Source organism: Bombina bombina, chromosome 5 (genome assembly GCF_027579735.1).
Source record: "Bombina bombina isolate aBomBom1 chromosome 5, aBomBom1.pri, whole genome shotgun sequence".
Taxonomy (NCBI): domain Eukaryota; kingdom Metazoa; phylum Chordata; class Amphibia; order Anura; family Bombinatoridae; genus Bombina; species Bombina bombina.
Window position 1 is genome coordinate 435,737,507 of NC_069503.1, and position 27,947 is coordinate 435,765,453.

The 27,947-nt window shown below is 42.8% G+C and overlaps 1 protein-coding gene across 1 annotated transcript in view; it reads right to left on the minus strand.

Moving 5' to 3' along the window:
* Positions 1–27,947, minus strand: part of TOPBP1 (DNA topoisomerase II binding protein 1) — an 872,354-nt gene that overhangs the window by 641,950 nt on the left and 202,457 nt on the right. The window contains exon 15 of the mRNA XM_053715750.1: positions 5,117–5,290. Coding sequence (XP_053571725.1) covers positions 5,117–5,290 — 174 coding nt within the window. The remainder of the gene's footprint in view (positions 1–5,116; positions 5,291–27,947) is intronic.

Genomic DNA, 27,947 nt, shown 5'->3' on the forward strand with positions numbered 1-27,947 from the left:
AGTAGTGGGTCTCCACCCACTGAATAATCTTGGCTACCTCTGTCATGGCCAAGGAACTCCGAGTTCCTCCCTGATGGTTGATAAGCCACTAAAGTTATGTTGTCCGACTGGAACCTGATAAACCGGGCTGAAGCTAAATGAGGCCAGGACAAAGGAGCATTGAAGATTACCCTCAGCTCTAGGATGTTTATGGGGAGAACAGACTCCTCCCTAGTCCATGTCCCCTGAGCCTTTAGTGAGCCCCAGACTGCTCCCCATCCCAGCAGGCTGGCGTCCATTGTCACAATCACCCAGGAGGGTCTGCGAAAGCAGGTTCCCTGGGAGAGATGATCCTGAGACAACCACCAAGGAAGAGAGTCTGTCGCCTGATCCAGATTAATTCGCTGAGACAGATCCGCATAATCCCCGTTCCACTGCCTGAGTATGCATAACTGCAGAGGTCCGAGATGGAACCGGTCAAACGGAATGATGTCCATGGCAGCTACCATCAGACCGATTACCTCCATACATTGAGCCACAAACGGCCGAGCGGAGGACTGAAGGGCCAGACAAGAGTCGAGGATCTTTGACTTTCTGACCTCTGTCAGAAATATTTTCATTAATAAGGAATCTATTATGGTTCCCAGGAACACTACCCTTGTAGCTGGAATCAAGGAACTCTTTCCCAAATTCACCTTCCATCAGCGAGACCACAGAAAAGATAACATCTCTGTGTGGGAGCTTGCTTGTTGAATGGATGGCGTCTGGACCAGAATGTTGTCCAGATAAGGCTCCACTGCAATGCCCCGCAACCGGAGCACCGCTAACAGGGCTCCCAGGACCTTTGAGAAAGTTCTGGGAGCTGTGGCAAGGCCGAATGGAAGAGCCACAAACTGGAAGTGTTTGTCCAGAAAGGCGAACATCAGAAACTTGCGATGATCCCTGTGGATGGGAACATGTAGGTATGCATCCTTTAAATCTAGTGTTGTCATGAATTGACCCTCTTGAACCAAGGGAAGAATGGAACGAATAGTTTCCATCTTGAATGACGTTACTCTAAGAAACTTGTTTAGACTTTTGAGATCTAAAATTGGTCTGAAAATTCCCTCTTTTTTGGGAACCACGAACAAATTGGAGTAGAACTCCAGACCCTGTTCCTGCATTGGAACAGGAACTATCACTCCTAGGTTGGAAAGGTCCTGGACACAGTGTAAGAACGCCTCTCTTTTTATCTGGTCTACAGATAATCTTGAGAGCAGAAATCTGCCCCTGGGAGGAAAGGTTTTGAACTCTAGTTTCTATCCCTGGGAGACTATGTCCACCAACCAGGGATCCGGCACATCCCGAACCCAGGCCTGAGCGAAGAAGGAAAGATCCGGTCCTGTATCTGGGGCAGACCCTTCATGCTGACTTTGAGTGACTAACAGGCTTCTTAGATAGCTTCCCCTTGTTCCAAGACTGATTGGACCTCCAGGAAGGCTTGGAATATTCCTGTTTAGCAGAGGAAGTTTTACCCTTGAAGTTTCGAAAGGAACGAAAATTACTCTAATGTCCCTTCTGCTTATTCCTCTTATCCTGAGGGAGGAAATGACCCTTACCCTCCCGTAATGTCAGAAATAATTTCTGCCAAGCCTGGCCTAAACAAGGTCTTACCCTTGTAGGGAATCGCCAAAAGCTTAGATGACACATCCGCAGACCAGGATTTCAACCATAAAGCTCTGCTGGCCAGTACTGCAAAACCAGAAATCTTTGCTCCCAACTTAATAACTTGTAGGGACTCATCCGTAATACAATAATTGAACAACTTAAGAGCCTTGATCCTATCCTGGATCTCCTCAAGGGGAGTATCTGTCTGAATAGACTCAGACAATGCATCAAACCAGTATGCCGCCGCCGCACTGGTGACGGTAGCAATACACACCGCAGGTTGCCATTGTAAACCCTGATGTACATACATCTTTTTTAGTAACCCTTCCAACTTCTTATATATAGGATCCTTAAAGGAACAGCTATCCTCTATGGCAGTGCTTTCCAAACTGTGTGTCGGGACACATTAGTGTGTCGGCAGCAGTGTGTAGGTGTGTCCCTGCTTCAGCACAATTTTTTTTTAATTTTTTTTTTTTTTAATTGTTTTTTGGTTTCTGACTTTCCACCTGCCTGCTACGCATATCAAATGGTTGACACGTGATTGATACCTAGTGGGTCACAGATCATCTTAACCAATTGGCACAGCTCAGTGGGAACTGAAACTATTACCATTGGTGGATTTGGCGGCACATTGGCTCCTGACTGCACGTGTAGTCTCCTTAATTGGCTCCTGACTGCAAGTGTAGCCAGTGAGTGGGACAGCAGTGTGTTTGCAGCCCTGGCAGTAGTCAGTCGGACTCACAGAGCTCTGAGGGTGGCAGCTTAAACGCTGAGCTGAAGTCAGAAGTCAGTGTTTGGGTTTTTTGCAGCTAGCTCCCAGTAGTGTATTGCTGCTCCTGCTCTTGATATATGGATAGGTAGTGGGAGCTTTAAAATGCTTGATGATGAAATTTGAGTGTCTTTAGCTAATATTCCACTAAATATTCCGAAACTGTGTTCATCCCATCAACCTCATACAGCCCATTAAAATAGTTAGTAGCTATTGGTGCTATTAAACTTTTCTTAATTCTTACACATACTGTACATACTGTTACTTGTAAAGGCATTTTGTTATTATATAATTTATGTATGTGTCCGTATCTTTTAAAATAAGTTAGTTTAACCTCCTTTTTGCTAGTACAACTGAATTACTGTGTCGCGAAATGATGTAGGTCTACAAAGTGTGTCACCAACATGAAAAGTTTGGAAAGCTCTGCTCTATGGGAATAGTTTTTCTCTTAGCCAAAGTGGATAATTGCCCCTTCCACCTTGGGAACCGTCTGCCAAGACTCCTTCATATAGAGTCCTCTTAAAAACATCCTCTTAAAAATTGGGGATGGAGAAAAAGGGATACCAGGTCTCTCCCATTCTCAAGCAATAATCTCTGTAGCCCTGCCTGGTACCAGAAAGACCTCCACCGCAGAAGGAACGTCAAAGTATTTGTTTAACTTGCTTAACTTCTTAGGATTGAGCACGACACTCTTGTCGGAGTCGTCCAGAGTGGCCAAAACCTCCTTAACTGCCGGAGGTGTTCTAGCTTAAACCTGAAAGATACAACTTCAGCGTCAGTAGAAGAAATTACACTGTCCGAGTCTTCACCCTCAGATGCTACCGAATTCCTCCTCAGACATCTGAGAGGGAACATGCTAAGACTGTATCAGAAACCTTACTTACTGATTCTTTACTTTTCCTCTTGCGTTTCCCCTGCAACATGGGAAAGGCTGACAGCGCATCAATTACTGCAGAAGATATGTGGGTAGCAATGTCTTGCAAAGTAACTCCAAAGTGTGAGGAAACGCAGGGCACTGCATTGTAGACAATATAGTTTGGGACACTTGAGGAGAAAGCTGCAGCATGTCTTGAACAGGAGCCTTCTGAACAACCACCGCCCTAGTTAATGATGGCTCAGTATCAAAAAGACTCTCCCTGTAATGTAATGTTCTCTCAATACATGAGGGACAAAAAGGGATTGGTGGTTCCACATTAGCATCAAAACACAAGCCACAAGTAACATTTTGCAGGGCCTCTTGGTCCATCTTTTACCCAAAAAGAAAAACCCACAAGCAATAAAATACTCTTATTGCTCTTTACTTTTTAGAGAGAAAGAAACGTTACTGTTCTTTTAAATTTTAAACTGACACTTTATTTTTTTTAATAGCAGAGCAGCGGCTCTACATAAAATTTAGGCAACCTCTACACCGGTCATGTTAGCTGCCGTAATCAATAGCAGTTAGCGATCCAGACTCCCACCACAGCTGCACTAGCCGGCTCTCAAGTGATCGATGCTTCTAAAAAGCCAAACCGCAACGGATCCTCTACGATCCGGCACACACTGGAAGAGAAAAAGGTGCGCGCAAAAGAAACCCCTTGCTGCTTCAAAGAAAGCCCGCCCATCGTGGGCGTATCTAAGTGAACCTCCCAGCTGCCATTAACTGCCTTTCCGGGACATTAAAGCATCCTAAAGAAAATGCTAAAAAAAAAAACACACCAAAAGACATCACTCTGTCCGGAATACACTGGACAACAAAATCCTGACTGAGCCTCAATAAAATTCAATATCAGAAATGCAGCCTCCGAATCCTCGTCCCCAGTGCCTGCACCACTGCCACACAATAACCCATTAACCATAATAGGATGATTGCCTTAAGTCCCAAAACAGAGTTAACTGTTACAGTGCCAGGATATTCCCCTTGAGAGAATCAAAATTGGCACTTACCTCAATGTAAATCTGCCCGGCAGCAGGGCAGCTCATCTGGTTTGAGAGGTTTCTTACCTCACATGGACCTGTGAAAAGAAGAAAGACTGAATAATCTTACTCAGGCTTTCAAGTTAGTGCAGCAATAACTGTTTGGGAGGTGCAGTGAGGATTATACCCCACAAGTTCCCAATTGCTTAAAAGCCACCACTGCTCTACTGAAGAGACTGATGTGGACTACGGCTAAAAAGATCAGGGCAAACCTGCTCTGCTTTAAAATAATAAACTCTTGATTGAAGAATTTTTCTTTCAGACACCAAAACTTTACCACCTCCTTGCTTTTAACATAGGCAAAGAGAATGACTGGGGTTGGAGGGAAGGGAGGTGATATTTAACCTCTTTGCTGTGGTACTCTTTGCCTCCTCCTGCTGGCCAGGAGTGATATTCCCAATAGTAATTAAAGATGATCCCTGGACTCAACGTGTCATTAGAAAGAAACTTCATTCTTGATGAATTCACCAAATTACTACCCCACAAAAGCCTCGATATAGACATAATGCTATATGCAAGTATTAAATAAATTCTAGTTATTGATGACATTGGTAGCATTATATGATTGTTTATGCCGTGAAGTAATTTCTGAAGTTATAGGATATAAAAAAAAATCAAAAACAGAGGTTATTACAGTGTAAATAACAAATTATTCTGCTTACACCATGTTGAACAATCAAACATATACTAAAAACAGCAGTATTATACATTCAATGGTAAGGCTTACTAAAAATTGTAGATTCACACAAACACATATGTACTTACTACGTTTTGCTCAGTTGTTTTTAGCTGTGGGCTGGCACTGAGAGCAGCTGTTTGACGTGTACTGTTAGCAAGTGCCAGTTTCAGATTTCTTCCAATAACTTCAGACAGGGGAGTACTCTGCTTCTTACTGTTTTTGTTTGGACCACCAGGTGTTTCTAAAGCAGCAAGAGCATCCTGTAAAAGAATGTGAATTTTGTAAGAATATTTTAAATACATAAATCAAAGTCAAGCTTTCTTTTTTCTAAATGCAACTTTAAACATTTCTAATAGTTTGTAAAAAAAAATGTTCCTTCTTTCATTCTCTCAGCAGTTTCAAAATATGTTAACCAACTGTGTGAAGATAATCAAATGGCACAGGTTTACAGCTCTCTAAATTGGAGAGGACACAGGCATTTCTTCCCCTCTTTCCTTTAAATTTGTAAAACTAAATTTTAGTAACAAAATCTACTAGGAAACAAAATGGTTTCATGCCCATTTAGGTGATGGCTATTAAAAGTGAAAAAAACTAAATTTATGCTTACCTCATAAATTTATTTATTTATTGGCACGGTGAGTCCACGGATCATCATCATCACTGTTGGGAATATCACTCCTGGCCAGCAGGAGGAGGCAAAGAGCACCACAGCAGAGCTGTTAAGTATGACCTCCATTCCCACAACCCCTAGTCATTCGACCGAAGGAAAGGAGAGAAAGGAAATAACACAAGGTGCAGAGGTGCCAGAGGTTTATATAAACAAAAACTGTCTGGAAAAAGGAAGGACCGTGGTCTCACAGTGTCAAGAAATAAATAAATTTATCAGGTAAGCATGAATTTTGTTTTCTAATGACACAGTGAGTCCACGGATCATCATCAATTACTGTTAGGAATCAATACCCAAGCTAGAGGACACAGATGATACGGGAGGGACAACACAGGTAACCTAAACAGAAGGCACCACTGCTTGAAGACCCTTTCTCCCAAAGAAAACCTCAGCAGAGGCAAAATAATAAAATTTATAGACTGAAGAAAAAACTCAACAAGAAGGCCAAGTCGCAACCTTACAAAAAACGGTTCTTGATGGACCAAGAAAAAAACACTGCCCTAGAGGAAAGCTGTAATTCTCTCAGGAGGCTGCTGTCCAGCAGGCTCATAAGCCCTACTAATAATACTTCTCAACCAGAGAGAAATAGAAGTGGCAGAAGCTTACTGGTCCTTATGTCTATCCAGAAAGGCAATAAACAATACAGAAGACTGACGAAAGTCCCTTGAATCCTGAAAATAAAATCTAACGGCCCGCACAACATCTAAGTTGCGCAACAGATGTTCTTTATGATAAGGGATTAAGACAGAGAGAAGGAACAATAAGGTACTGATAAAAATCTCTGTCCGACACAACCTTAGGAAGAAAACCAAACTTGGAACGAAGAACTACCTTATCTGCCTGAATACGAGATAAGGAAAAACATACTGCAAAGCTGAGAGTTCGGAAACCCTCTGAGCAGAAGAAATACCTTTCCAAGATAACAACTTAAAATCTATGAAATGTATAGGTTCAAACAGAGCCTGAAGGGCTTAAACACAGTCCTGACTCGGACCAGGACCTGATAAAAGGTATGTACACCCGGCGTGTGCGCCCAACACTTGAGCAGCGGAATGGAAGTACCGAAATCTGACCCTTGAGGATACTAACAGATAAAACCCTTCCTCAAGGACTACCTGGTGACGTAATAAGATCATTGGGATCCTTTCATATCTTATATAAAATCTTCCTGTGAAAGGCTTTTGAGTTTGAATCGTGGTCTCAATAACCGATTCAAAAAACCCACGTTTAGCCAACAAAAGCGTTTAATCTTCAAGCAGTCCGCTTCAGAGACAACAATATTTGGATGAAGGCAGGACCCCTGCAGCAGAAGATCCTTTCTCAGAGGAAGTTATCACTGAGGTAGAGACGATATCTCTACTAGATCCGCCTACCAGATCCTGCTATGCCACGCAGGAGCTAGAAGAAACCACTCTCCTACTTAATCCGAACGATGAGTCGCGAAAGGAGAACAAACCGAAAGGAGGATATGCCAAACTGAAGTTCCAAGGAACTGACAGAATATCTATTAGAGAAACTAGGTAACTTGAAGTTCTGACGAGACCCCATCAGAACCAATTCTGGAAACCTACTTTATCAAAATAAAAATTGATTGGATTAAAATATAATTTCCTTAAGTGAAAGAAATCTAAGCTAAACAAATGTATAAATATGTGGAAACAATGTAACACAGTAAAAAATAAGCAGATAAATATTGCTTTTTTTTTCAACATGAAAATCAAAAATGTGCTGCCAAAGTAGGGGTAAACCAAGTTTCACCGACTAATTACTTCACTGTTTCTGGGAAAAAGCCGAACCTAAACAATTTAATCATCATTCTTTAAGTGACTTTTTTTTTAAATTGGATGCCTAAGGGTTAACCCTCACACACACACTGTTCCATTCTTTTTCCCAGCACGAAGTCTACTCACCGCAAAGAAAAAAACACCCTCCTTCTTGCACTAGAGGCAAAGAGAATGACTGGGGGTTGTGGGAAGGGAGGTGATACTTAACAGTTCTGCTGTGGTGCTCTATGCCTCCTCCTGCTGGCCAGGAGAAATATTCCCACTAGAAATTGATGATGATCCGTGGACTCACCGTGTCATTAGAAAGAAATATTTTCCATAGTGGATAAAGGACCTAATAATCAAAACAGCACATAAACAAAAATAAGGCCCAGGAAGAAGGCAATGCACAAGTAGAATGTGCCGTAATCTGCGATGGAGGCTGCTGGCCCACTTTTATATAAGCCATGCAAATCAAACATCTGAGCCAGAAAGATAGGGTTAACAGCTATGGCTTTGACACTTGCACTTACCAGAAAACAGGATAAACAAGGAAGATGATTGAAGAACTTCCTTGGTAGCATAAAGATAAAAACTTTAAAGCTCTAACAACATACAGATAATGCAATAATATCTCCATGGAGGAAGGTGGATTGGAACAAAGAGACAGAACACAATTTCCTGATTGATATTGTAAGTTGAGACAACCTTAGGTAAAAACCCTGTCTTCACCCGAAGCACAGCCGTTTCCGAATGGAACACTAGATAAAGCGGGTCAAACTGAAGGGCAGACAATTCTGACACACTACAAGCAGAGAAAATAGCTAACAGAAACAACACTTTCCAAGTTAGCAACTAAATATCAATAGACTGCATAGGCTCAGAGTATGTTTAAGAACAAGATTAAGCCTCCATGTAGGAGCAGGTGGTTTGAAAATAGCTTAAACGACTGAACATCTGGCAAACAGCCAACCTCTTAGGCAACAAAACAGAAAGAGCAGAAATCTGACCTTTAAGAGAAGTAGCCAACAGGCCCTTCTCCAAATCATCCTGTAGAAACTTAAGAATATGCAGTCTCTTCACTTTGTGCCAAGGGAACCCACATTCCGCACACCAAGACAGAAAAGTCCTCCACACCTTAAAGGGACAGTATACACTCATTTTCATTTAACTGCATGTAATAGTCACTACTATAAAGAATAAGATGCACAGATACTGATATAAAAATCCAGTATAAAACTGTTTAAAAACTTACTTAGAAGCTGTCAGTTTGGCTCTGTTGAAAAGGTAGCTGGAAAGCCCACTGCAAGTGGGAAATATCAGACACTCCCCCCTCCCCCTTCTTTTGTATATGAAAAGACCCTTTACACAAACAGGAGCAAGCTGGAGAAGGTAGCTGACGGTATTCACATAAAACTTTGGGGCTTGGTTAGGAGTCTGAAAATCAGAGCAATGTTATTTAAAAATAAGCAAAAATATACATTTATTTTTTTTTAAAACTTTATGGGCTTTATAAATAGATCATCTACAAAACATTTATGCAAAGAAAAAATGAGTGTATAATGTCCCTTTAAGGTAAAAACGTCTGGTAACATGTTTTCTTGCATTAACCAGAGTATCAATCACAGCCTCAGAGAATTCTCTTTTGGACAAAAATATGTTCAATCTCCATGCAGTCTCAGAGAATCTAGATTTTGATAGAACAACGGACCATGCGCCAGAAGGTCTGGCCTCTGAGGCACCTCCATGGATGAGCAGACAACATTCTCATCAGATCCCCGGCACCCCCACCTGTGGGTGATCTCGCAAAACACCTCCTGGTTTAACAACCATTCCCCGGCGTGTCTGTCTGCTCAGAAAATCCACTTCCCAGTTCTCCACACCTGGAATACGGATGGCTGATATTTGGCATTGGTATGCCTTTGCACATTGAAGGATAACAATTTATGTAAGAATTTACAATATAAATTCATTTCTTTCATATTGGCAAGAGTCCATGAGCTAGTGACGTATGGGATATACATTCCTACCAGGAGGTGCAAAGTTTCCCAAACCTCAAAATGCCTATAAATACACCCCTCACCACACCCACAATTCAGTTTAACGAATAGCCAAGTAGTGGAGTGATAAAGAAAGGAGTAAAAAGCATCAACAAAGGAATTTGGAAATAATTGTGCTTTATACAAAAAAATCATAACCACCATAAAAAGAGTGGGCCTCATGGACTCTTGCCAATATGAAAGAAATTAATTTATCTTGTAAATTCTTAAATAAATTATGTTTTCTTTCATGTAATTGGCAAGAGTCCATGAGCTAGTGACGTATGGGATATGAATACCCAAGATGTGGAACTCCAAGCAAGAGTCACTAGAGAGGGAGGAATAAAAACAGCCATTTTCCGCTGAAAAAATAATCCACAACCCAAAATATAAGTTTATCCTTATAATAAAAAGAAAAACTTAAACACATCAGCAGAAGAATCAAACTGAAACAGCTGCCTGAAGAATTTTTCTACCAAAAACTGCCTCTGAAGAAGCAAATACATCAAAACGGTAGAATTTAGTAAATGTATGCAAAGAGAACCAAGTTGCCGCTTTGCAAGACTGATCAACTGAAGCTTCATTCTTAAAAGCCCACGAAGTGGAGACTGATCTAGTAGAATGAACCACAATTCTCTGAGGCGGGGCTTGACCCGACTCCAAATAAGCTTGGTGAATCAAAAACTTAACCAAAAAGTCAAGGAAATGGCAGAAGCCTTCTGACCTTCCTAGAACCAGAAAATATAACAAATAGACTAGAAGTCTTCTTGAAATCTAAGTAGTTTCAATATAATATCTGAAAGCTCTGACCACATCCAAAGAATGTAAGGATATTTCCAAAGAATTCTTAGGATTAGCACACAAAGAAGGGACAACAATTTCTCTACTAATGTTGTTAGAATTCACAACCATAGGAAAACATTGAAAAGAAGTCCGCAAAACCGCCTTATCCTGATGAAATATCAGAAAAGGAGATTCATAAGAAACAGCAGATAACTCAGAAACTCTTCTAGCAGAAGAGATGGCCAAAAGGAACAACACTTTTCCAAAAAAGTAGTTTAATGTCTAAAAAATGCATAGGCTCAAACAGAAGAGACTGAAAAGCCTTCAAAACCAAATTAAAACTCCAAGGAGGAGAGATTGATTTAATGACAGGCTTGAAATGAACCAAAGCCTGTACAAAACAATGAATATGAAGTTTAGTAATCTTTCTGTGAAATAAAACAAAGAGCAGAGATTTGTGCCTTCAAGGAACTTGCAGACAAAATCTTATCCAAACCATCCTGAAGGAACTGTAAAATTCTAGGAATTCTAAAAGAATGCCAAGAAAATTTATGACGAACACCATGAAATGTAAGTCTTCCAAACTCGATAATAAATCTTTCTAGAGACAGATTTAGGAGCTTGTAACATAGCAACATAGCTCTATGACTTAGCACTAGGAGTTCCATTTCCACACCTTGAAATTTAATGATTTGAGATCCTGATGGAAAAACAGACCTTGAGACAGTAAGTCCGGCCTTAATGGAAGTGGCCAAGGTTGGCAACTGGACATCCGAACAAGATCCGCATACCAAAAACCTGTGAGGCCATGCTGGAGCCACCAGCAACACAAATGATTGTTCCATGATGATTTTGGAGATCACTCTTGGAAGGAGAACTAGAGGCCGGAAAATATAAGCAGGTTGATAACACCAAGGAAGTGTCAACGCATCCACTGCTTCCGTCTGAACCACCTCCATAGGAGGCAAAGTTTGTAAAACTGAATTGTGGGTGTGGTGAGGGGTGTATTTATAGGCATTTTGAGGTTTGGGAAACGTTGCCCCTCCTGGTAGGAATGTATATCCCATACGTCACTAGCTCATGGACTCTTGCCAATTACATGAAAGAAATGAGACACTACCAGCATCACCAGAGAACTGGTGATTGACGTATACCACTGTAGTTATGCTGTCTGATTGAAATCGAATAATACGGCCGGGACGAAATTGGGGCTACTACTGAAGAGCGTTTAATATGGCCCTGTTCCAGAATGTTGATTGTACGAATCACTTTCTCTGGTCCCCAGGTTCCCTGGGCTCTCAGAGAACCCCACACAGCACCCAAAGCCTGTCAAACTCGCATCTGTTGTTCCTGAGACTGCCACCAGGAAAGAAACTCACTCGTCTCTGGATTAGATATTACCTGAGACAGGTCTAAATGATTCCCACTCCATTGCCTGAGCATACATAACTGTAGAGGTCTCAGGTGAAAGCGAGCAATAGCATCTAAAGCCGCAACCATAACACCTACCATCTCCATGCATCCCCAGAAAAACAGAATTTATGTTTACCTGATAAATTTCTTTCTCCTACGGTGTGTCCGGTCCACGGCTTCATCCTTACTTGTGGGATATTCTCATTCCCTACAGGAAGTGGCAAAGAGAACACACAGCAGAGCTGTCCATATAGCTCCCCCTCTGGCTCCGCCCCCCAGTCATTCGACCGACGGTTAGGAGAAAAAGGAGAACCATAGGGTGCAGTGGTGACTGTAGTGTACAAAAAAATAAAAATTTTAAACCTGACTAAATGCCAGGGCGGGCCGTGGACCGGACACACTGTAGGAGAAAGAAATTTATCAGGTAAAAATAAATTCTGTTTTCTCCTACATTGGTGTGTCCGGTCCACGGCTTCATCCTTACTTGTGGGAACCAATACCAAAGCTTTAGGACACGGATGAAGGGAGGGAACAAGTCAGGTAACCTAAACGGGCCTAAAAAGGCACCACTGCTTGGAAAACCTTTCTCCCAAAAATAGCCTCCGAAGAAGCAAAAGTATCGAATTTGTAAAATTTTGCAAATGTATGCAGTGAAGACCAAGTCGCTGCCATACAGATCTGTTCAACAGAAGCCTCGTTCTTGAAAGCCCATTCGTTCAGGAGGCTGCTGTCCAGCAGCCTCATAAGTCAATCGTATGATGCTTTTTAGCCAGAAGGAAAGAGAGGTAGCAGTAGCTTTCTGACCTCTTCTCTTACCAGAATAGACGACAAACAAAGAAGATATCTGTCTGAAATCCTTTGCTGCTTCTAGATAGAATTTTAAAGCACGAACCACATCTAGATTGTGTAACAAACGTTCCTTTTTAGAAACTGGATTAGGACACAGAGAAGGAACAACTATTTCCTGGTTAATATTCCTATTGGAAGATAACCAGGCTTGGTACGTAAAACTACCTTATCTATATGAAACACCAGATAGGGTGAATTACACTGCAAAGCAGACAATTCAGAAACTCTTCTAGCAGAAGAAATAACAACCAAAAACAAAACTTTCCAAGATAGTAACTTAATATCTATGGAAAGTAAAGGTTCAAACGGAACCCCATGAAGAACTGAAAGAACTAAATTTAGACTCCATAGAGGAGTCACAGGTCTGTAGACAGGCTTGATTCTGACTAACGCCTGTACGAACGCCTGAACATCTGGCACGGCTGCCAGACGTTTGTGCAACAAGACAGACAGAGCAGATATCTGTCCTTTTAAAGAACTAGCTAACAGACCTTTCTCCAATCCCTCTTGGAGAAAGGAAAGAATCCTTGGAATCCTAATTTTACTCCATGAGTAACCCTTGGATTCGCACCAAAAGAGATATTTCTGCCATATCTTATGGTAAATTCTCTTGGTTACAGGCTTTCTAGCCTGAACCAGAGAATCTATAACTGATTCCGAAAACCCACGCTTAGATAGAATCAAGCGTTCAATCTCCAAGCAGTCAGTTGCAGAGAAACTAGATTTGGATGTTCGAATGGACCTTGTACTAGAAGCTCCTGTCTCAAAGGTAGCTTCCATGGTGGAGCCGATGACATATTCTTTTTTTTTTTTATTTATTTATTTATATACCAATTCAAGCAAACAGTTCATATGACAATTAAAGCAATGCAACATAAAAGAGAAATATATACAAATCGTTTGTCATATATACCATACAAGTAATATCTTATATCCTCGTTTCTTCTGAACCCAGAAAAACGAGACAAAAATGAAACAGGATTAATAATCAACTAACTAATATATTACACTCTTATCACTTGAATTGGGGCTTTTCACAACCTTAAATTAAAATACATGTAGGACTGGCCACTAATTCAATTAACAAAGCACAAGTCAATATCAGACATTACTGGCCTAAAGAGACAAGACAAAACAACATATAGAAAGAAAAAAGAAAGAAGAAGAGAGGGAAAAAAAAAAAAAAAAAAATTTATGTTATGCTCTTCTGTAAGTACAGCTTCCTATCAGGGACTTACTATCGATTTACTATCAATCCCTGAACAGGGCCTTTATCTATCATCAAATTTATAAATCATCCCTACTTATGTATCCTGCTTTAAAGAAAGGTTTCATTATTTCCTCTATAAACTCAGCTGTCTGACTCTTAATGACCTTCCTCCATTTTGTGAAGAAGGCTTTAAACTGTTTCACGTTGCCGGGTTCTATGTTTAGTTGTTCACATATCAGCTGCCCAATCACCTTCTGACAACCTTATCTGAATGGAACACCAGATAGGGTGGATCACACTGCAAAGCAGATAATTCAGAAACTCTTCTAGCAGAAGAAATAGCAACCAAAAACAGAACTTTCCAAGATAGTAACTTAATATCTATGGAATGTAAAGGTTCAAACGGAACCCCTTGAAGAACTGAAAGAACTAAATTTAGACTCCAAGGAGGAGTCATGGGTCTGTAAACAGACTTGATTCTAACCAAAGCCTGAACAAAAGCTTGTACATCTGGCAAAGCTGCTAGTCGTTTGTGCAACAAGACGGATAATGCAGAAATCTGTCCTTTTAGAGAACTAGCTGACAATCCTTTATCCAAACCTTCTTGGAGAAAGGAGAGAATCTTTGGAATTTTAATCTTACTCTAGGAGAATCCTTTGGATTCACACCAACAGATATATTTTTTTCCATATTTTATGGTAAATCTTTCTAGTCACAGGTTTTCTGGCTTGGACCAGAGTATCAATCACAGAATTTGAAAACCCACGCTTGGATAAAATCAAGCGTTCAATTTCCAAGCAGTCAGCTGCAGAGAAACTAAATTGGGATGTTCGAATGGACCTTGTACTAGAAGGTCCTGTCTCAAAGGTAGCTTCCATGGTGGAGCCGATGACATATTCACCAGGTCTGCATACCAAGTCCTGCGTGGCCACGCAGGAGCTATTAGAATTACCGAAGCCTTCTCCTGTTTGATCCTGGCTACTAGCCTGGGGAGGAGAACAGATTGAACGACCAAGGCGCCACTAAGGCATCTATCAATGTCGCCTTGCGATCCCTGGACCTGGACCCGTAGCGTGGAACCTTGGAGATCTGACGTGACGCCATCAGATCCAAATCTGGAATGCCCCATAGTTGAGTTAACTGGGCAAAAAACTCCGGGTGAAGTTCCCACTCCCCCGGATGGAAAGTCTGACGACTCAGATAATCCGCCTCCCAGTTGTCTACTCCTGGGATGTGAATTGCAGATAGATGGCAGGAGTGATCCTCCGCCCATTTGATGATCTTGGATACTTCTCTCATCGCCAGGGAACTCTTTGTTCCTCCCTGATGATTGATGTACGCTACAGTCGTCATGATGTCCGACTGAAATCTTATGAATTTGGCCTCCGCTAGTTAAGGCCAAGCCAAGAGCGCATTGAATATCGCTCTCAGTTCCAAAATGTTTATCGGGAGAAGAGATTCTTCCCGAGACCATAGACCCTGAGCTTTCAGGGAGTCCCAGACCGCGCCCCATCCTAAGAGACTGGCGTCGGTCGTGACAATGATCCACTCTGGTCTGCGGAAACTCATTCCCTGAGACAGGTGATCCTGAGACAACCACCAGAGGAGCGAGTCTCTGGTTTTCTGGTCCATTTGTATCTGGGGAGACAAATCTGCATAATCCCCATTCCACTGCTTGAGCATGCACAGTTGCAATGGTCTTAGATGAATTCTGGCAAAAGGGACTATGTCCATTGCCGCAACCATTAGACCGATTACCTCCATGCACTGAGCCACAGAAGGCTGAGGAATGGCATGAAGAACTCGACAAGCATTTGAAAGTTTTGACTTCCTGACCTCCGTCAGAAAGATTTTCATTTCTACCCAGTCTATTATTGTTCCCAGGAAGGGAACCCTTGTGACCGGGGACAGAGAACTTTTTTCTACGTTCACCTTCCACCCATTAGACCTTAGAAAGGCTAGAACAATATCCATATGAGCCTTCGCTTTGTGGAAGGACGACGCCTGAATTAAGATGTCGTCTAGGTAAGGTGCTACCGCAATGCCCCTTGGCCTTAGCACTGCTAGAAGGGATCCTAACACCTTTGTAAAAATTCTTGGTGAACTTTGTGGATCGGAATATGCAGGTATGCATCCTTTAGGTCCACGGTAATCATGTATCGACCCTCCTGGATCATTGGTAAAATTGTTCGAATTGTTTCCATTTTGAATGATGGAACTCTGAGGAATTTGTTTAGGATCTTTAAGTCCAGAATTGGCCTGAACGTTCCCTCCTTTTTGGGAACTACAAACAGGTTTGAGTAAAAACCCAGTCCTTGTTCTGCTTTTGGAACTGGGTGTATCACTCCCATTTTTAAAAGGTCTTCTACGCAATGTAAGAATGCCCGTCTCTTTGTCTGGTCTAAAGACAAGCGAGACATGTGAAACCTTCCCTTTGGAGGAAGGTCCTTGAATTCTAGGAGATACCCCTGAGAGACAATCTCTAAAGCCCAGGGGTCTAGGACATCTCTTGCCCAAGCCTGAGCAAAGAGAGAGAGTCTGCCCCCTACCAGATCCGGTCCCGGATCGGGGGCTATCCTTTAGTGCTAATTTGGTAGCAGCAGCAGGCTTCTTGGACTGTTTCCCCTTGTTCCAGCCTTGCAATGGTCTCCATGCTGGTTTGGGCTGGGAAGTGTTACCCTCTTGTCTAGAGGCATGGCCCTTTCCCCCAGTGATATCTGAAATAATCTCTTTCAATTCTGGCCCAAATAGGGTCTTACCCTTGAAAGGAATAGTAAGCAATTTTGTTTTGGACGACACATCCGCCGACCAAGATTTTAGCCAGAGCGCCCTGCGCGCCACTATTGCAAAACCTGAATTTTTCGCCGCTAATTTAGCTAATTGAAAAGCGGCATCTAAAATAAAGGAATTAGCCAACTTCAGTGCGTGAATTCTGTCCATGACTTCATCATATGGAGTCTCCTTCTGGAGCAAATTTTCTAGTTCATCGAACCAAAAAAGACGCCGCCGTGGTGACAGGAATAATGCACGAAATTGGTTGAAGAAGGAAACCTTGCTGAACAAAAATTTTATTAAGCAATCCTTCTAATTTTTTATCCATAGGATCTTTGAAAGCGCAACTGTCCTCTATTGGAATAGTTGTGCGCTTAGCTAACGTTGAAACTGCCCCCTCTACCTTAGGGACCGTCTGGCATGCGTCCCTTCTGGGGTCAACAATGGGGAACATTTTCTTAAATAAAGGAGGGGGAACAAAAGGAACACCTTGCTTCTCCCACTCCTTAGTCACTATATCTGCCATCTTAGATATCGCAAACGCATCAGGGTGTACTGGGACCTCTAGGAAAACAGAATTTATGTTTACCTGATAAATTACTTTCTCCAACGGTGTGTCCGGTCCACGGCGTCATCCTTACTTGTGGGATATTCTCTTCCCCAACAGGAAATGGCAAAGAGTCCAGCAAAGCTGGTCACATGATCCCTCCTAGGCTCCGCCTACCCCAGTCATTCGACCGACGTTAAGGAGGAATATTTGCATAGGAGAAACCATATGATACCGTGGTGACTGTAGTTAAAGAAAATAAATTATCAGACCTGATTAAAAAACCAGGGCGGGCCGTGGACCGGACACACCGTTGGAGAAAGTAATTTATCAGGTAAACATAAATTCTGTTTTCTCCAACATAGGTGTGTCCGGTCCACGGCGTCATCCTTACTTGTGGGAACCAATACCAAAGCTTTAGGACACGGATGAAGGGAGGGAGCAAATCAGGTCACCTAAATGGAAGGCACCACGGCTTGCAAAACCTTTCTCCCAAAAAATAGCCTCAGAAGAAGCAAAAGTATCAAACTTGTAAAATTTGGTAAAAGTGTGCAGTGAAGACCAAGTCGCTGCCCTACATATCTGATCAACAGAAGCCTCGTTCTTGAAGGCCCATGTGGAAGCCACAGCCCTAGTGGAATGAGCTGTGATTCTTTCAGGAGGCTGCCGTCCGGCAGTCTCGTAAGCCAATCTGATGATGCTTTTAATCCAAAAAGAGAGAGAGGTAGAAGTTGCTTTTTGACCTCTCCTGTTACCAGAATAAACAACAAACAAGGAAGATGTTTGTCTAAAATCCTTTGTTAGAAACAACTCTTGGAAGAAAACCAGGTTTAGTACGTAAAACCACCTTATCTGCATGGAACACCAGATAAGGAGGAGAACACTGCAGAGCAGATAATTCTGAAACTCTTCTAGCGGAAGAAATTGCAGCCAAAAACAAAACTTTCCAAGATAATAACTTAATATCAACGGAATGTAAGGGTTCAAACGGAACCCCCTGAAGAACTGAAAGAACTAAGTTGAGACTCCAAGGAGGAGTCAAAGGTTTGTAAACAGGCTTGATTCTAACCAGAGCCTGAACAAAGGCTTGAACATCTGGCACAGCTGCCAGCTCTTTGTGAAGTAACACAGACAAGGCAGAAATCTGTCCCTTCAAGGAACTTGCAGATAATCCTTTCTCCAATCCTTCTTGAAGAAAGGATAGAATCCTAGGAATCTTTACCTTGTCCCAAGGGAATCCTTTAGATTCACACCAACAGATATATTTTTTCCATATTTTGTGGTAAATTTTTCTAGTTACAGGCTTTCTGGCCTGAACAAGAGTATCAATAACAGAATCTGAGAACCCTCGCTTTGATAAGATCAAGCGTTCAATCTCCAAGCAGGCAGCTGGAGTAGGACCAGATTCGGATGTTCGAACGGACCTTGAACAAGAAGGTCTCGTCTCAAAGGTAGCTTCCATGGTGGAGCCGATGACATATTCACCAGATCTGCCTACCAAGTCCTGCGTGGTTACGCAGGAGCTATCAAGATCACCTACGCCCTCTCCTGATTGATCCTGGCTACCAGCCTGGGGATGAGAGGAAACGGCGGGAATACATAAGCTAGGTTGAAGGTCCAAGGTGCTACTAGTGCATCTACTAGAGTCGCCTTGGGATCCCTGGATCTGGACCCGTAGCAAGGAACCTTGAAGTTCTGACGAGAGGCCATCAGATCCATGTCTGGAATGCCCCACAGTTGAGTGATTTGGGCAAAGATTTCCGGATGGAGTTCCCACACCCCCGGATGCAATGTCTGACGAATCAGAAAATCCGCTTCCCAAGTTTCCACTCCTGGGATGTGGATTGCAGACAGGTGGCAGGAGCGAGTCTCCGCCCAATGAATGATTTTGGTCACTTCTTCCATCGCCAGGGAACTCCTTGTTCCCCCCTGATGGTTGATGTACGCAACAGTCGTCATGTTGTCTGATTGAAACCGTATGAACTTGGCCCTCGCTAGCTGAGGCCAAGCCTTGAGAGCATTGAATATCGCTCTCAGTTCCAGAATATTTATCGGTAGAAGAGATTCTTCCCGAGACCAAAGACCCTGAGCTTTCAGGGATCCCCAGACCGCGCCCCAGCCCATCAGACTGGCGTCGGTCGTGACAATGACCCACTCTGGTCTGCGGGAGGTCACCCCTTGCGACAGGTTGTCCAGGGACAGCCACCAACGGAGTGAGTCTCTGGTCCTCTGATTTACTTGTATCTTCGGAGACAAGTCTGTATAGTCCCCATTCCACTGACTGAGCATACACAATTGAAATGGTCTTAGATGAATGCGCGCAAAAGGAACTATGTCCATTGCCGCTACCATCAAACCTATCACTTCCATGCACTGCGCTATGGAAGGAAGAGGAACGGAAGGAAGTATCCGACAAGAGTTTAGAAGTTTTGTTTTTCTGGTCTCTGTCAGAAAAATCCTCATTTCTAAGGAGTCTATTATTGTTCCCAAGAAGGGAACTCTTGTCGACGGAGATAGAGAACTCTTTTCCACGTTCACTTACCATCCGTGAGATCCGAGAAAGGCCAGGACTATGTCCGTGTGAGCCTTTGCTTGAGGAAGGGACGACGCTTGAATCAGAATGTCGTCCAAGTAAGGTACTACAGCAATGCCCCTTGGTCTTAGCACCGCCAGAAGGGACCCTAGTACCTTTGTGAAAATCCTTGGAACAGTGGCTAATCCGAAAGGAAGCGCCACGAACTGGTAATGCTTGTCCAGGAATGCGAACCTTAGGAACCGATGATGTTCCTTGTGGACAGGAATACGTAGATACGCATCCTTTAAATCCACCGTGGTCAAGAATTGACCTTCCTGGATGGAAGGATTGTTCGAATGGTTTCCATTTTGGACGATGGAACCTTGAGAAACTTGTTTAGGATCTTGAGATCTAAGATTGGTCTGAACGTTCCCTCTTTTTTGGGAACTACGAACAGATTGGAGTAGAACCCCATCCCTCGTTCTTTTAATGGAACAGGATGAATCACTTCCAGAAGATAACCTTGGAAGACTATTTCTAGCGCCCAAGGATCCAGAACATCTCTTGCCCAAGCCTGAGTGAAGAGAGAGAGTCTGCCCCCCACCAAATCCGGTCCCGGATCGGGGGCCCGCATCTCATGCTGTCTTGGGAGCAGTGGCAGGTTTCTTGGCCTGCTTTCCTTTGTTCCAGCCTTGCCTTGGTCTCCAGGCTGGATTGGCTTGAGAAGTATTACCCTCCTGCTTAGAGGACGTAGCACTTGGGGCTGGTCCGTTTCTGCGAAAGGGACGAAAATTAGGTTTATTTTTGGCCTTGAAAGACTTATTCTGAGGAAGGGCGTGGCCCTTGCCCCCAGTGATATCAGAGATAAACTCTTTCAAGTCAGGGCCAAACAGTGTTTTCCCCTTGAAAGGAATGTCAAACAATTTGTTCTTGGAAGACGCATCCGCTGACCAAGATTTTAACCAAAGCGCTCTGCGCGCCACAATAGCAAACCCAGAATTTTTCGCCGCTAACCTAGCCAATTGCAAGGTGGCGTCTAGGGTGAAAGAATTAGCCAATTTAAGAGCACGAATTCTGTCCATAATCTCCTCATAAGAAGAAGAATTACTAATAATCGCCTTTTCTAGCTCATCGCACCAGAAACACGCGGCTGTAGTGACAGGGAAAATGCATGCAATTGGTTGTAGAAGGTAACCTTGCTGAACAAACATCTTTTTTAGCAAACCTTCTAATTTTTTATCCATAGTATCTTGGAAAGCACAACTATCTTCTATGGGTATAGTGGTGCGCTTGTTTAGAGTAGAAACCGCCCCCTCGACCTTGGGGACTGTCTGCCATAAGTCCTTTCTGGGGTCGACTATAGGAAACAATTTTTTAAATATGGGGGGAGGTACGAAAGGTACACCGGGCCTGTCCCATTCTTTATTAACAATGTACGCCACCCGCTTGAGTATAGGAAAAGCTTCGGGGGGCCCCGGGGCCTTAGGAACTTGTCCATTTTACATAGTGTTTCTGGAATGACCAGATAATCACAATCATCCAAATTGGATAACACCTCCTTAAGCAGAGCGCGGAGATGTTCCAACTTAAATTTAAAAGTAATCACACCAGGTTCAGCTTGTTGAGAAATTTATCCTGAATCTGAAATTTCTCCCTCAGACAAAACCTCCCTGGCCCCCTCAGACTGGTGTAGGGGCCCTTCAGAAACAATATCATCAGCGTCCTCATGCTCTTCAGTATTTTCTAAAACAGAGCAGTCGCGCTTTCGCTGATAAGTGGGCATATTGGCTAAAATGTTTTGATAGAATTATCCATTACAGCCGTTAATTGTTGCATAGTAAGGAGTATTGGCGCGCTAGATGTACTAGGGGCCTCCTGTATGGGCAAAACTGGTGTAGACGAAGGAGGGGATGATGCAGTACCATGCTTACTCCCCTCACTTGAGGAATCATCTTGGGCATCATTTTTACTAAATTTTTTATGACATAAATCACATCTATTTAAATGAGAAGGAACCTTGGCTTCCCCACAGTCAGAACACAATCTATCTGGTAGTTCAGACATGTTAAACAGGCATAAACTTGATAACAAAGCACAAAAAACGTTTTAAAATAAAACCGTTACTGTCACTTTAAATTTTAAACTGAACACACTTTATTACTGCAATTGCGAAAAAGTATGAAGGAATAGTTCAAAATTCACCAAAATTTCACCACAGTGTCTTAAAGCCTTAAAAGTATTGCACACCAAATTTGGAAGCTTTAACCCTTAAAATAACGGAACCGGAGCCGTTTTTATATTTAACCCCTTTACAGTCCCTGGAATCTGCTTTGCTGAGACCCAACCAAGCCCAAAGGGGAATACGATACCAAATAATGCCTTCAGAAAGACTTTTCTATGTATCAGAGCTCCACACACATGCAGCTGCATGTCATGCTGTTCTCAAAAACAAGTGCGCCATACCGGCGCGAAAATGAGGCTCTGACTATGATTAGGGAAAGCCCCAATAGAATAAAGTGTCTAAAACAGTGCCTGCCGATATTATTTTACAAAAAATACCCAGATTAAATGATTCCTCAAGGCTAAATATGTGTAAATATGATCGATTTAGCCCAGAAAATGTCTACAGTCTTAATAAGCCCTTGTGAAGCCCTTATTTACTGTGTGAATAAAATGGCTTACCGGATCCCATAGGGAAAATGACAGCTTCCAGCATTACATCGTCTTGTTAGAATGTGTCATACCTCAAGCAGCAAAAGACTGCTCACTGTTCCCCCAACTGAAGTTAATTCCTCTCAACAGTCCTGTGTGGAACAGCCATGGATTTTAGTAACGGTTGCTAAAATCATTTTCCTCATACAAACAGAAATCTTCATCTCTTTTCTGTTTCAGAGTAAATAGTACATACCAGCACTATTTTAAAATAACAAACTCTTGATTGAATAATAAACACTAAAAAACTCTAAGCCATCTCCGTGGAGATGTTGCCTGTACAACGGCAAAGAGAATGACTGGGGTAGGCGGAGCCTAGGAGGGATCATGTGACCAGCTTTGCTGGACTCTTTGCCATTTCCTGTTGGGGAAGAGAATATCCCACAAGTAAGGATGACGCCGTGGACCGGACACACCTATGTTGGAGAAATTGTCCATTTTACACAATTTTTCTGCGATCACCAAAGGATCACAATCATCAAGTGCAGCTAGGACCTCCTTAAGTAGGGCGCGGAGGTGTTCTAGCTTAAATTTAAATGTTATGGTATCAGGCTCTGCCTGCTGAGAAACTTTTCCTGTCAGAAATTTCTCCCTCAGACAGGCCCTCCCTCACCGCCAAGTCAGCTTGATGTGAGGGCACTACAGATAAATTATCCTCTGCGTCTGCTTGCTCATTGTCTGTGTTTAAAACTGAGCAATCACACTTCCTAGGAAAGGCTGGCAGTTTGGATAAAAAATGCTATTTGTTGCATAGTAATCGCAATTGGTGCGCTAGATGTACTGGGCATCACCTACGCGGGCATAGCTGGTGTTGACACAGAAGGAGAGGAAAGCAAGCTATCTTCACTACCTTCAGCTAAAGAATCATCTTGGGCTATATTTTTAAGTGTGATTGTACTGTCCTTAAGCTGGTTGGACGCTATGGCACACTGCACACATAAATTTAATGGGGGAACCACCTTGGCCTTTGGACATACAGAACATAGTCTATCTGAAGATTCAGACATGTTTGACAGGCTTAAACAGAACTACAATGCAATAAAAATTATTTTTGACAAAAACGTTACTGTCTCTTTAAATAATAAAAGAGCACACATTATTACTGAAACATCAAAAAACCATTACATAAACATCCGATTTTAATGAAATTTTCACCACAGAGCCTTAATGCTTTGAAAAAAAATTTCAGACCAATTAACCCCTTAATGCCCAAACCGGAGCTAATAACAGTTATTAACCGATTAACACACTACAGAACTAGCCCCAGCTTCCCCTGTAGCCTTTACCTTTCTTAGGGATTATTTTAGTAGGAAAAAAGCCTCTCTGGAGTCCTTTCTGATGCCCCACATGAAGCTGCATGGACTGCCTAGGCAAAATCAACTGCGCAATTGAGGCCTGAAAATGAGGCCTCCTCCCTCTTCATTCCAGAGTGGAGGGGCCTTTCTGACTAGATTTAGGTGTCCAAATAAGTGCCAGGCCGAAATTAAACCCCAAAAGTGTTTTAAAGTCTGCAAAAACACCTTATTTATAGTGAAAAACATGCTAAAAAGCAATCGATTTTAAAGCCCACAATAGTGTCAACCAGCATAGAGCCCTAAATATAAGCCATCATTTTATACAGAGTCTAAGAAAAAATGGCTTACCTATCCCAGAGGGAATTTCTGACAGTCTTCTAGCATTACATGGTCTTGTTAGAAAAATGACTGATCATACCTGAAGCAGTTAAGCCTGCAAACTGTTCCCCCCAACTGATGTTCTCTGGTTTCAACAGTCCTGCGTGGGAACAGGATTGGATTTTAGTTACTGGTGCTAAAATCATACTCCTCTCAACAGAAATCTTCATCACTTTCTGCTGTAGAGTAAATAGTACAAACCGGCACTATTTTAAAATAACAAACACTTGATAGAAGAAATAAAAAACTACAACTAACACCACATACTCTTTACCACCCCCGTGGAGATGCTACTTGTTCAGAGCAGCAAAGAGAATGACTGGGGGGCGGAGCCAGAGGGGGAGCTATATGGACAGCTCTGCTGTGTGTTCTCTTTGCCACTTCCTGTAGGGAATGAGACTATCCCACAAGTAAGGATGAAGCCGTGGACCGGACACACCAATGTAGGAGAAATTCACTCTTGTGTTGGGGCGAGAGAACTTTTTTCCCCCCCACAGCAATCCCCTGAAGTCTGACTACAGGAAGGAGGGCCCCTAGAACTTTTGTAAAGATACTGAGAGCCGTAGCAAATCCAAATGGAAGAGCTATGAATTGGCAATGCTTGTCCCGGAAAGCAAAACATAGGTACTGGTAATGATCTCAGTGAATTGGAATGTGAAGGTATGCATGGTCATGAATTGACCCTCCTGCACAAAAGGAAGAATGGATCTGATATTCTCCATTTTGAAGGCAGGTACCCTTAAGAATTTGTTGAGGCACTTCAGGTCTAAGATGGGACGAAAGTTTCCCTCCTTTTTCGGAATAGGTTTTAACAGAACCCTTCTCCCCTCTCTGCCTGAGGCACTGGGACAACAATTCCCATAGACACCAGATCATCTACACAGAGTAGGAAGGCTGTTCTTCTTTCCGGCTTACCCGAGATTCCTTTAAAAAAGGAACGTGCCCCTTCGAGGGTGAGATCGGAAATCTATTTTGTATCACTGAGATATGAGGTCCAGAACCCAAGGATCCTGAATGGACTGAGCCCAAACTTCCTGAAACAGAGATAATCTGCTCCCTACTTAACCTGAGCCCAGGCCACAATCACAACGGATGAAATAACAGGAAATACTGAAAATACTGTTGCTTTAACCTGCAAAGTCTTATTTTGTATGCAGTCAAAAAATAATGAAATAAAAGCAACGAAGAATACAGCTGAATATTCCTAAAGCGTATACTTTTCATGAACCCTGTTTAAGTTTCACCATACCTTCCCAACCGGAAGTGACCGGTAAAAAAGTGCCCAACACAAGGCGCACCCTCCAAAGCTAGAGTCCCCCGCTCCTTACCAACGTATATCTCATTGTAAGGAGGAAGAAGTATCTCTAAACCCCTTAGGGAAGTTAACGTCCTCCAACCCTTGCTATACAAAAATAGGAACAAGGAAGCAGAAGTGTCCTTGGCGCTCTTTACTTTGGCGCCATTTCAGAACTCCGCCCCTCGTGGGCATTTCGTCAGCTATCTCCCGGTCGCCATTGTATATGCAAAGGCACCGGGAGTGACAATATACCAGTAGGGAAACAAAAACCGTACAACCTGCTGTATCGAAGAACAGCCCTACCGGAACAAACTGCCTTAGAACAGTTATCGTAACTAACCCCGCCCGTCGTGGGCATAAACAAACATCAAAGTTTTACACAAAAAGCGCCGCAAGGAAAATACACAACTGTCTGTTCTAAAATTGGAAGCTGTAGCCAGGTTCGCCCTCACTATGCACCTTTCAATGAGTAAGCTGCTAAACATAGTCACCCTTGTTTCTGAAAGCTGTGCAGCCTGCGTACATAGCTGAAAAAACATAATTTATGCTTACCTGATAAATTCCTTTCTTCTGTTGTGTGATCAGTCCACGGGTCATCATTACTTCTGGGATATTATCTGCTCCCCTACAGGAAGTGCAAGAGGATTCACCCAGCAGAGTTGCTATATAGCTCCTCCCCTCTACGTCACCTCCAGTCATTCGACCAAAGACCAACGAGAAAGGAGAAGCCAAGGGTGTAGTGGTGACTGGATTATAATTTAAAAAAATATTTACCTGCCTTAAAAAACAGGGCGGGCCGTGGACTGATCACACAACAGAAGAAAGGAATTTATCAGGTAAGCATAAATTATGTTTTCTTCTGTTATGTGTGATCAGTCCACGGGTCATCATTACTTCTGGGATACCAATACCAAAGCAAAAGTACACGGATGACGGGAGGGATAGGCAGGCTCATTATACAGAAGGAACCACTGCCTGAAGAACCTTTCTCCCAAAAATAGCCTCCGAAGAAGCAAAAGTGTCAAATTTGTAAAATTTGGAAAAAGTATGAAGCGAAGACCAAGTTGCAGCCTTGCAAATCTGTTCAACAGAGGCCTCATTCTTAAAGGCCCAAGTGGAAGCCACAGCTCTAGTAGAATGAGCTGTAATTCTTTCAGGAGGCTGCTGTCCAGCAGTCTCATAGGCTAAACGAATTATGCTACGAAGCCAGAAGGAGAGAGAGGTAGCCGAAGCCTTATGACCTCTCCTCTGACCAGAGTACACGACAAACAGGGAAGACGTTTGTCGAAAATCCTTAGTTGCCTGCAAGTAGAACTTGAGGGCACGAACTACATCCAGATTGTGTAGAAGACGTTCCTTCTTTGAAGAAGGATTTGGACACAAGGATGGAACAACAATCTCTTGATTGATATTCCTGTTAGTGACTACCTTAGGTAAGAACCCAGGTTTAGTACGCAGAACTACCTTGTCTGAGTGAAAGATCAGATAAGGAGAATCACAATGTAAGGCTGATAATTCAGAGACTCTTCGAGCCGAGGAAATAGCCATTAAAAATAGAACTTTCCAAGATAACAATTTTATATCAATGGAATGAAGGGGTTCGAACGGAACACCCTGTAAAACGTTAAGAACTAAGTTTAAACTCCATGGCGGAGCAACAGTTTTAAACACAGGCTTGATCCTAGTTAAAGCCTGACAAAATGCCTGGACGTCTGGATTTTCTGACAGACGCTTGTGTAACAAGATGGACAGAGCTGAGATCTGTCCCTTTAATGAGCTAGCCGATAAACCCTTTTCTAAACCTTCTTGTAGAAAAGACAATATCCTAGGAATCCTAACCTTACTCCAGGAGTAATCTTTGGATTCACACCAGTATAGGTATTTACGCCATATTTTATGGTAAATCTTTCTGGTAACAGGCTTCCTAGCCTGTATCAGGGTATCAATAACCGACTCAGAAAAACCACGTTTTGATAAAATCAAGCGTTCAATTTCCAAGCAGTCAGCTTCAGAGAAATCAGATTTTGATGTTTGAATGGACCCTGTATCAGAAGGTCCTGTCTTAGAGGTAGAGACCAAGGCGGACAGGATGACATGTCCACTAGATCTGCATACCAAGTCCTGCGTGGCCATGCAGGTGCTATTAGAATCACTGATGCTCTCTCCTGTTTGATTTTGGCAATCAATCGAGGAAGCAGCGGGAAGGGTGGAAACACATAAGCCATCCTGAAGTTCCAAGGTGCTGTCAAAGCACCTATCAGAACCGCTCCCGGATCCCTGGATCTGGATCCGTAGCGAGGAAGTTTGGCGTTCTGGCGAGACGCCATGAGATCTATATCTGGTTTGCCCCAACGTCGAAGTATTTGGGCAAAGACCTCCGGATGAAGTTCCCACTCCCCCGGATGAAAAGTCTGGCGACTCAAGAAATCCGCCTCCCAGTTCTCTACTCCCGGGATGTGGATTGCTGACAGGTGGCAAGAGTGAGACTCTGCCCAGCGAAATATCTTTGATACTTCCATCATTGCTAGGGAGCTTCTTGTCCCTCCCTGATGGTTGATGTAAGCTACAGTCGTGATATTGTCCGACTGAAACCTGATGAACCCCCGAGTTTTTAACTGGGGCCAAGCTAGAAGGGCATTGAGAACTGCTCTCAATTCCAGAATGTTTATTGGCAGGA